At 53.8% G+C, this 9,513-nt stretch overlaps 1 protein-coding gene across 1 annotated transcript; it reads left to right on the plus strand.

Moving 5' to 3' along the window:
• Positions 1–243: 243 nt before the first annotated feature.
• rnf152 (ring finger protein 152) lies at positions 244–8,439 on the plus strand. The gene is made up of 2 exons (XM_076049041.1): positions 244–396; positions 5,947–8,439. Exon 2 carries the CDS (start codon positions 6,032–6,034, stop codon positions 6,641–6,643), a length of 612 nt encoding a protein of 203 aa, XP_075905156.1. The 5' UTR covers positions 244–396; positions 5,947–6,031; the 3' UTR covers positions 6,644–8,439.
• The last annotated feature ends 1,074 nt before the right edge of the window (positions 8,440–9,513 follow it).

The following is a 9,513-nucleotide window of genomic DNA, read 5'->3' on the forward strand; positions in this document are numbered from 1 at the left end:
CCGCCTGCAACACCTGGAGGGACAAACTAGTGGCCGTTTGTGTGCCTCATTAAGGACAAAGCCAACCAGCTGACCCCCATCCAGCCACCTCCACGCGCCGCCTCTGTGCGCGCCCCTGCTGAGCCGCTTCGCGGGCAGCTCCCCGGATGATACACGTCACCAACCACCGCCACCAGCAGCCGCTTCCTCCCTGCCCTCCCCTCCCTCCCCGCAGTGCGAGCGAGGGCGTGTCCGCGTCCGAGCGGCGGTGGGCGGATCTCTGGCACGAGGCGGAGAAAAAGCGCTCGCGCCGCCTACAGTGGGAGTGGGAGGCGCGGCGGCGGCGGCTGACTGGTTGCGCAACGGTCGCAGCTGGAGGAACCCGATTCCCAGGGAGCGGAGGACGCGCGCACGGAGGTAAGAGACGGAGTCAACAACACGAGGGTGACGCTTCTGGCCGGGCTCGAGTCTCCTCGGCTGAGGAGGTTCTTCTGCGCCTCTACAGAGCAGCAGCAGCAGCGGAGGAGGAGGAGGAATCACCCTTCCTTCCTTCTTTCTCGCTTCTCGGCTTTTGTGTCTGTCTGCACGCGCTTTGCGTCCAGCCGAGCAAGCGCGAGATGCCTTTACCGCGTGCGGCACAGCAACTACAGCAACACTGGAGGAGGAAAGTGCTGCTGCAGCGCCTCAGAGAAGCTCTCTTCAGGACGTTTCCTCCTCTTGTTGTTGTCCTCCCTGATGCTGCTGCTGCTCTCCTTTGTGTCTCTGCTGCCGCTGCTGCTGCTGCTGCTGCTGCTGGAGGCTGCGCTGTTGCCGCGGCCACACACTGGTTTGCGACACCGCAGAACCACAGCCAGCCAAAGTTCTGTTGTTCTGTGTTCTGACTCCTTGTTTTTTCCCCTCCCAACCCGGAGCCATGTTTCAACGGCTCCTTGTCTCCCCAGAGGTGTTTTTCCCCCCCCCTTCCTCGTGCGTTTGTTTTGTTTGGATATCAGGTCACGTGACATGGGTGTAAGAAGAGCCCTGAGCGTCTTGGCACTACATTTTTGCTCAGCCTGCTGCTGCTGTGAAAGTCATCATCTTGTATCCTCGTGTTTTGTTTGTTTTGTTTTTCCCCTCCCTGAGCAGCAATTTCCTGCAGTTATTTACGACCGTGTTGTATTGATGAAACACGGTGTGGACTTGTGGGTTTGTGTCTCGTCCCTCTCTAATGTGTCTGTGGGGAATCTTTGCAGAATTGGTTTTCTTGTGAAGAGAGAATTTGGATAATTTGAAGGTTGTGGTGAAACGCTATCTATCACGAGGCTCTGAGTGTGTTCTCACTGTTCTGCCCAACCCTTTTACAACTTGTTTACTCCACACACACACACACACACACACACCTGGCTTCACTTTGTTGGACTGTGTTCCACCAGCACACTCTACTGCTGTGTATGATGTCTAATAATTTACTGTTGCACTGTGGCTGCGGGGATGCTGACACGTTTGCAGAATTCCCTTAATCTGAAAATTTGAGGCCTAAAAACTGCATTTAATTGAGAGTGTGAGAAGGCAGTACGTGCTGAAGGCCAGTGAGCCGAGGCAGAGGTCAAACTTGTAAGAGTGGCTGACGTGTTGCAACAAGCCGGAGCAGCAGACGCACAACTTCCACACAAGGAGGCAGGTTTACATTCCTGTTCTGGCACAACGGCGACTTGTTTACTGCAGCAGTTTGGAGGAGCGGCCGCTAAACTGAACAGCTGCAGGGCTTGAGGCTGAAGGTGGATTCAGAGCAAAGATGAAGGAGAAGAAGAAATCGGAGTTTGTTGGCTGCAAACTCTCACGCTGTCCCACAGAAAATGTTGCAGTGAACTTGACAAACATTTTTTCTTGCTCCTGCTTCTTCAAGTTCCAAACTCTTGTTGAAGAATTGGGTTTTTAACGTTGAGCTGGAGCTGAAGCTCTGTCTGCTGCTGGGGAAAGAAGCTTTTTTTTTTTAAGTGTCCTAATCAGGCATGTTGGTCTCACACAGCGACAGCAGGAAGTGGCCAGGTTTAGCGCAGCATGAAAACAGGAAGTGACAGAACACATTCAATCAGTACGTACAGTGAGAAAAGGGGGTTTTGTGCTCCACTTGATAAATGAACCTCTATCAACCTCCACGCGTCCTGAAACCGTTTTCTGAGGCAGAAAAAATAAAAACCCTGCACACATCTGCCCGTCTTTGCTAATTCAAACTCTCTCATTCAAATTCTCTCTCTCTGTCAAATGCACCGAGGTACTGAAATGTAACGCATTCAGTTCCCGTGAGAGAGCACAAACTCACGCTGGGAGGAATGGTTGCGATCATAAATGCATCATCATCAAATCATCAACATCATGCCCCACGTGGCCCCTCCCCCTCAGTCTCCTGAGCCCCCCCTCTTGAGTGCGGAAGAACCTGAAGAACCAGATCTCACGGCGAAATGTGTAATGAGGTGCAGTTCCTGTGTTGACCTGTAGAGGCTTTTATGTAGGAAACTGAACGTTTTCCTTTTCGCTTCCTGTTTCCTGGACACGCGGTGACACCTGTGTGACGTTGCAAAGGACCTCGCTGCAAGGGCTGCTGGGAAAATAAAATATGTGTGGACTGCACATGAAAGCACGGCCGATGACATCACTGCCTGTGGTGCAGCTGCTGCTCGGAGAACAACGCGGCTGCGAGTGGAGACGTCCCAGATTCATCCAATCAAACATCTGGATTGTTGTTGCAGGAGCGGATTTTTCTGGACACCGTCTGGAGGCGGAGCTTCTGATGGATGTGCTGGTGTGACGTCAGCGAGCTTTGACGTTCCCTCAGCGTCACACTGACTCCTCCCACTCCCAACAAAGTATAGACGGCTCACCCACAGCTGATTGGTCGAGCTTTTGCAACCAGGTTGAAGGGCCGCTCTGTGAGACGAGGAAGAAGAGGAGGAGGAGGAGGAGGAGAAGGCGGAGGAGGGCTGATGTGCGCCAGACACCTGACCCACTTTCCTCTCCTGCGTCTGCAGCCGTCGGAGGCCTCGCAGCACATCCATGTTATTTATAGCCGGGGGGGTGGCGGAGTTCACCAGAGCGGTGGTGGGGACCATATCAGAGGGCGGAGCCTGTAAAACAACCAACCAACCATTTATTTTCTCACTGGTGCCCCCTAGTGGCTGGAGCCCCGCTGGCCCAGCAGGCTGTGCATCTTGTATGATATTTAATTTTTCAGGGTGACCCCCTCCTCATCCTCCTCCTCTTCCTCCTCCTCTGGCTGCAGCATGTTCAGGGGCCTGCAGGGCGGCGCAGTTGCAGCTGCAGCGCGTGTTTACCTTGATAGAGATGATTGTTTTATTCTTGCGCTCCGTCTCACGGCCGTGCTGCTCAAGGAACACAGAGCCCGGGTGTGAGGAGCGCCGTCTGCCTTTAAACGCACATCCAGGGATGAATCTTCTGAGGAGGATGAATCCCAGCGACGTTCTAGAGTTCCCAGAGGCCTCAGCTGTCACCTTCTCCCAGCCACATTTATTCATGCACGAGTCTCTCGGTGGATGGAGGCGGTGGACGTGATGATTGTCCCCATTTTCCATTTCATTTCCACGCAGGAGGAAGCGGCGCGGTGCGGAGATTAGATGTACTGGGCCAATCCGCCCGGTGCACACGTGTGTGTGAGTGCGTGCGTGTGTGTGAAAGTGGGTTCCTGTGTGCAGCTTTAACACCAACTCCTCGGTTGAGAGACTGGGCTAAGCAGTGCGAGCTGATCCCTCAGCAGACTTCATCCAGCACAAATCCACCAGCGGCTCCTCCACCAGGAAACGCTTCAATGACTCCACACACACACCCGTCCCCTTTCTACACCCCCCCTCCACCCCCACACCCCACCCTGTTGCTCCACCTGTTTTGTTGTTTTTTCAAGGGCTGAATCAGCAGACATACGATTAAAATGAATAAAATAAATAACAGAACCACAGTGGGCTGGCTTTGCCTTCGGTTGCATCCTTGCCAGCAGGGAGGTTGATGGTCACATGTGCTGGAGTCAGACCTCTGACACACACACACACACACACACACAAACACATGCCGTGACAAAGACTGGGACAGTGTGTTCAACACTGTCTATTTCCTGATGATGATGTCACGCTGAGGATGATGATGTCATCGTAGTCTCTCTCTCTCTCTCTCTCTCTCTCTCTCTCTTCTCAGCAGTTTTTATTGCTTCACTTGATTCTAAGGTTCTTCTCCAGACTTTGCGATTAGTTTCATGCAGTTATTTATTGCTTGGTTGGCGTCCTAGGTGGCGCTCTGACCCGTGCAGTTAAACTGGATGAGCAGAAATTTCAGCACTGAAAATAATCCAGACGGTCCGTCATACACATGTGATGTAAATCTGGGGTTTCTTTTTTTCTTTTTTAAAGGCTCCTACTCCTCCTCTTCCTCCTCCTCCTCCCCTTATCCTCCTCCTCCTCCTCCTCTCCCTCCCTGGCTTGACCTCACAGCCAGATGCTCTCCAGCTCTGGCTCCTCCCCCCAAAAAGCTGCAGCCGTGTATTTACAGCCAAGTGTTGGCTCCGTCGTTAAATAATCCCCCTCCCTGTTTTTCTGTGAGCCGAGTGGATTCATTAAAAAGCCTCGCGCCGTTTGAAGTTAGTGGGCCGCCGCTGCTCGGCTCCTTATCTCAGGTCTCCAGGATCTCGGTGTGAATCTGCCGATGGAGATCAGGCCTGCGGCGGCGGCGGCGGCGGTGGCAGCACTCGCCTCTTTCATCTGCTCTCTGGAAATCTTCTGGAGGAGCTGCTCCTCTTCAAAGAGCACCGGTTTGTTTTGCTGAAGAGCTTTTCAGAGCCATTTTCTCTCTTTGAACTCTGAGTGACCTTGTGACCTTGATGAGGAAGGAGATTAACAAAAAAGAAAACAGGCTAACGGCAGCAGTTAGCTGAGGCCGAGCGAGGAGTGGAACATGTTTAATTTGCAAACACGACAGCTTTTCTAGTGGCAGTGACATTCAATTAGCATAAATTAAAGGTTGGCAGCGGACCTGCAGCGCAGTCTGTCATTTTTGCAGCGGCGGCCGCTCGTCCCACTGGAGCTCTTAATGGGCTGTCACAAATCTGCTGGATGGACTCCAGAGGAAGGTGTTGCTGCGACAGGGAAGGTCGCCGCGTCTCCTGCTTCACACCTCCATGACGAGGGTTCAGAGAAATCAGACGCCGGACTCTCTCTACTGCCCCCTGCAGGTGCACCGTTTCCATCTTTTGCTGCTCCACTCGCCCATCAAGCACGTGCTAATATCAACTGTCTGCTGGTGACCCTTTGCCCCGCATTGTTGTCACACGGGGCTCTCACGGGCTCAGACCAGATTCCAACGCTAGCGCGAACCCTCTTGCTGCAGCCGCGACCTCTGACCCCTGCTGGATGTCCTCTCAGCGCGCAGCATGTGCGCTAACAGACAGACACTCTCACTGGCGGGCAGAGGCTGCCACCGTTATTTATAGCTCATGTCCGCTGGGGTGTGTGCGTGTGCGTGTGCGTGTGCGTGTGTTTGTGTGTGTGCGTGTGCGTGTGCGTGTGCGTGTGTGTGTCGGTGTCTGCTCAGTCTCGCTGCATCATGACCAAATCATACGTCCTTCCCTTCTCCCCTGGTGACAGTCACACTTTTGCTAAAATAGAGCGGGAGGAGGAGGAGGATGGATGCTGGGGGAGTAGAGGGGGGGGGGGGGGGGGTTGGGGAGAAGCAATGGGGGAGGATGAGGAGGCCAAAGTTGCCTGGAAGCAGAGCGTGGACGCCGCTGCGCTGCGCTATAATTGGTTCGTTGAGGGTTCCTGGCCAGCAGCTGCGTCCTGCTTCCATCCCTAAAAAAATCCTCAGCTTGACCTTTTTTCCATGCAAAGGTTCGTCAGGGTTCGTGTGGATGCTGGAAGCAGCTGTCTGTCTGTCTGTCTGTCTGTCATTGTCTCACCAGCGTGTGTTTTCCTGTCTCCTCCCTCACAGGTGAGCTGCCGCGGTGACCGCAAGGAACCACAGACGTCTTCCTGCCTTACTGTCCTCTGATCGGCCAGCGGGGGGCGCCGGCGAGATGGACACCCTGTCCCAGGACTCCCTCCTGGAGTGCCAGATCTGCTTCAACTACTACAGCCCCCGGCGCCGGCCCAAGCTGCTGGACTGCCGCCACACCTGCTGCTCCGTCTGCCTGAGCCAGATGCGCTGCAGCCAGAAGGAGATCCGCTGCCCGTGGTGCCGCGGCCTCACCTGGCTGCCCGCAGGCCTGCCCGTCTCCCACCTGCCCGACGACCCGGACGTGGTGGCCGTCATCGCCATCCCGCACGCCGCGGAGCACACGCCCGTCTTCATCCGCCTGCCCGGCAGCGGCTGCTACGTGCTGCCGCTGGCCGAGGACAAGAGGCTGGCGGCGGCGTTGGTGGGCGTGGCCGAGCAGCAGCAGTGGAGGGGGGCACCGCGGCAGCAGCAGCAGCAGCCCCTGGCTCTGGCCCCGCCCCTGGAGGGCGTGGCGCTGGCGCTGGAGGGCGGCGAGGGCGAGAGGCGGGCGGGCGGCGGTGGGAAGGGCTCCACCTGGTCGGGCGTGTGCACCGTCATCCTGGTGGCGTGCGTGCTGCTCTTCCTGCTGGCCATCGTGCTGCACAACATGTCGTGCATCTCCAAGCGCTTCACCGTCATTTCCTGTGGCTGAGGCTCCGCCTCATCGACCCGCGCCTCCCCCCCCCCCCCCTGCCTCAAGCCGTGGCGCCACAGCAGGAGCCCCAACCCTCACACACACACTCTGGGTGGGTTTGGCGCCGAGCGAAAGAGAGCAAACTCATCCAAGACATCTAACAAGTACAGCTTAGAAAAACACCTACCACAGAAGAAGAAGAAGAATAAAAAGGGTGGCGAGGAGGAGGAGGAGGAGGAGGAGGAGGAGGAGGAGGAGGAGGCGAAGCCCGGTTGATCTGACACGCCAACATTCATCAGGAAGGACGTGGACACGTTTGAGCGGCCTGTTTAGTCTGCAGGTGGCAGAAGGTCATCAGACCGTTAAGGACAAAGACCTCAGACTGCTGCCCCCTGTGGTGAAGCAGCGGCACTGCGCCGTGCAGGATCCACATCAGGACAACCGTATAGTCACCTGGAGGCGGAGCCTCAGCCGCTTCAGTTTGTTTTGAAGCTGTTCAACACAGTCAGGATACAAAGACGATGAACTTGAATTTTTTTTCTTGTACGTTCCGAAGGTGTCAGCTTGTGTTGTCCAGGAAGAGGGAAGGGAAGAGGAAGAAACACTTGCTTCCTGTTATTTCGCCCCCTGGAGTTTGTAGAATAAAAGCATAATTTTTTTTTGTAGAAATGTCGGGTGTCAGTCTGTTCAGATTCCTGACTGGAAAACCGGTGCAGTATTCCATCACCAGGGAACATACTGGGAAGCACAGCCACACACACACACACACACACACACACACACACACACAGACAAATTCCACCACCTTTATCTTAATTCCTTCCTTCATTTAGGGAGCAGATCAGATCAGATCACAAGTGGCGCCACCCTGTGTGTGTGTGTGTGGGGGGGTTCATCAACAGGTCGGCAGTGGGCGGGGCACCGCAGGGTTCCTCTTTAATGGCGACCTTATTGATTCATCTTCCTCTGAACCTCCCTTGCAGCTGAGGGGAGTGGGCGGGGCTATCTGAAAACTCTGCCCTCTGATTGGCCACTGCCACTGCAGGCCCAGGCTTTGCGCTCCACCACCTCGGCTGAACTCAGCATTGAAGGGTTTTTCTTTTCTTGGCCGAGGCCGCAGCTCGGAAATGAGATGTTTTCAGTCTTTTTTTTAGTCTCCCTTGTTTTCGACTCCGACGCCTCAACCGCAGACCACAGGAAGGATGCAAGTAAGGAGGCTAGGAAGCAAGGAAAGGAAGGAAGTGACTAAGACTTAATTGGATGCCTCAGACTGGCAAGGCTCCGCTCCGGGTCCAGAGAGACCAAAGTGCATAACCACAGGACGGCTGTTGTTCCGTGCCCTTGTGCTGCCTTTTATCAGCACCCCCCATCCTGGACTTCCTGTCTGACCCCACCCACCCCCACTCTGCCCCCACCCTCCACCATTACTGTAAACTCCACCAGACCATGGAGGCACGCGGCCGATTGCAGCCGTTTTTTTGTATTCTCCCTGTTTAATATTCTGCCTGTCAGTGTTTTTTAAAATATATTGACATGTGTTTTCTAGGAGGCGGAGCTTCTTCCTGTCGTATTGGTTTTTATATACCGTCTGCTGTATACATTTTCTTTTCTAAAAATACCTAAAAACCTGAAAAACAGTGATGAGATGATGCTCAGTGTGTGTGTGTGTGTGTGTGTGTGTGTGTGTGTGTGTGTGTGTGTGTGTGTGTGTAAAAAACACATTGACATTCCTGTTGTAGTTTCTCCGACACAGTTTTGTGTTTTTCTTTCTTTCTATTTGCTAAACTATTAAAGGTCGATGTCGGGAAGCTGAACGTGGACTCCAGCAGTCTTTATTGATGGAGGATAAAACGGGTGAAAGTTCGCTTTCCCCTCCTCGGAATTGTGATTCCCCGCTTGTGTTTTCCACACGGTGCCTCGCTGATCTCAATCAGCTTTGGACTTGAAGAAAGAAAAAGGAAAATAAAGCACCGACCCGCCAGCTGCCTGGACGAAGAGCCCGGCAGATTAGCCTCGGAATTCCCCCAGCCGTGGAGATTGATTGATAACTGTTCCCACGCGGGCCGGACGCAGCCTGCATGCCAACCAGGACCTCAGTGGACGCTCTCACTCTCCGGGGTGACGCTCACATGCACTCGGCGGCTAATTAGCTCGTCATTAGCCGCCGCTCCGCTCCGGACCAGCGATCGATGGATAAGCAACATTGATTTATTTTCTTCTGTTTTAATTTCAACCTCTTTAACCTTGTACTTCCTGCCCTGTGGAGGTCATTTATCATATTTTTTATTGCAACTCCAGCTCTGCCTTAGACCCTCTTCTTGCTGACCTCCATCATGCAGACCTTGCGCGTCCTTGACTAAACCTTTCAATATTTAACTTTAAGTCGCCTGCCTCGCATATCACGGCGATACACGCTGAAAAATTGATATTGCTTTTACACGCTCGGTTGCACTCGGTTGGCTGACGCTCCCTCTGACATATAAGAACCAAAACTTTTCCATTTTTAATATTTTTTTGTCCACCCTTCCTTTCAGCCTTCAAAGCTCTGAGCATCTCCGGCAGCGACGCGGGAAACATCGGGAAAACAGTGTTTTTTAGTGAAACCACAAACAAAGTTAGTGGAGAGGACAGAAGTGGAGCGTCGCGTGAAAACCAACTCGGATCACAGCTGCAACTTTCTGCATCCACCTCCCACAGACCCTCCAGCTGAGGCTCTTTCCTGGTGTTATTTTAACCTTCTAGATAACTTCAATTGATCTCCAGAGAACAGCACGGTTTGCCCTCTGTTTACAACCCCACCACTAAATTAATATGATCTCTGCCGGGACCTTCCAACATGATTGAACGGAGAGAAAAAGAGGGCGGAGCCAGCACCTGGCCCAGGGAGT

The sequence above is a fragment of the Nelusetta ayraudi genome, unplaced genomic scaffold, assembly GCF_046127955.1.
Source record: "Nelusetta ayraudi isolate G7.1 ecotype Tasmania unplaced genomic scaffold, CSIRO-AGI_Nayr_v1 ptg000110l, whole genome shotgun sequence".
NCBI classification, from domain to species: domain Eukaryota; kingdom Metazoa; phylum Chordata; class Actinopteri; order Tetraodontiformes; family Monacanthidae; genus Nelusetta; species Nelusetta ayraudi.

Coding starts and splice junctions, on each gene's coding strand:
- rnf152 (XM_076049041.1), top strand. CDS start 6,032: ATGGACACCCTGTCCCAGGACTCCCTCCTGGAGTGCCAGATCTGCTTC.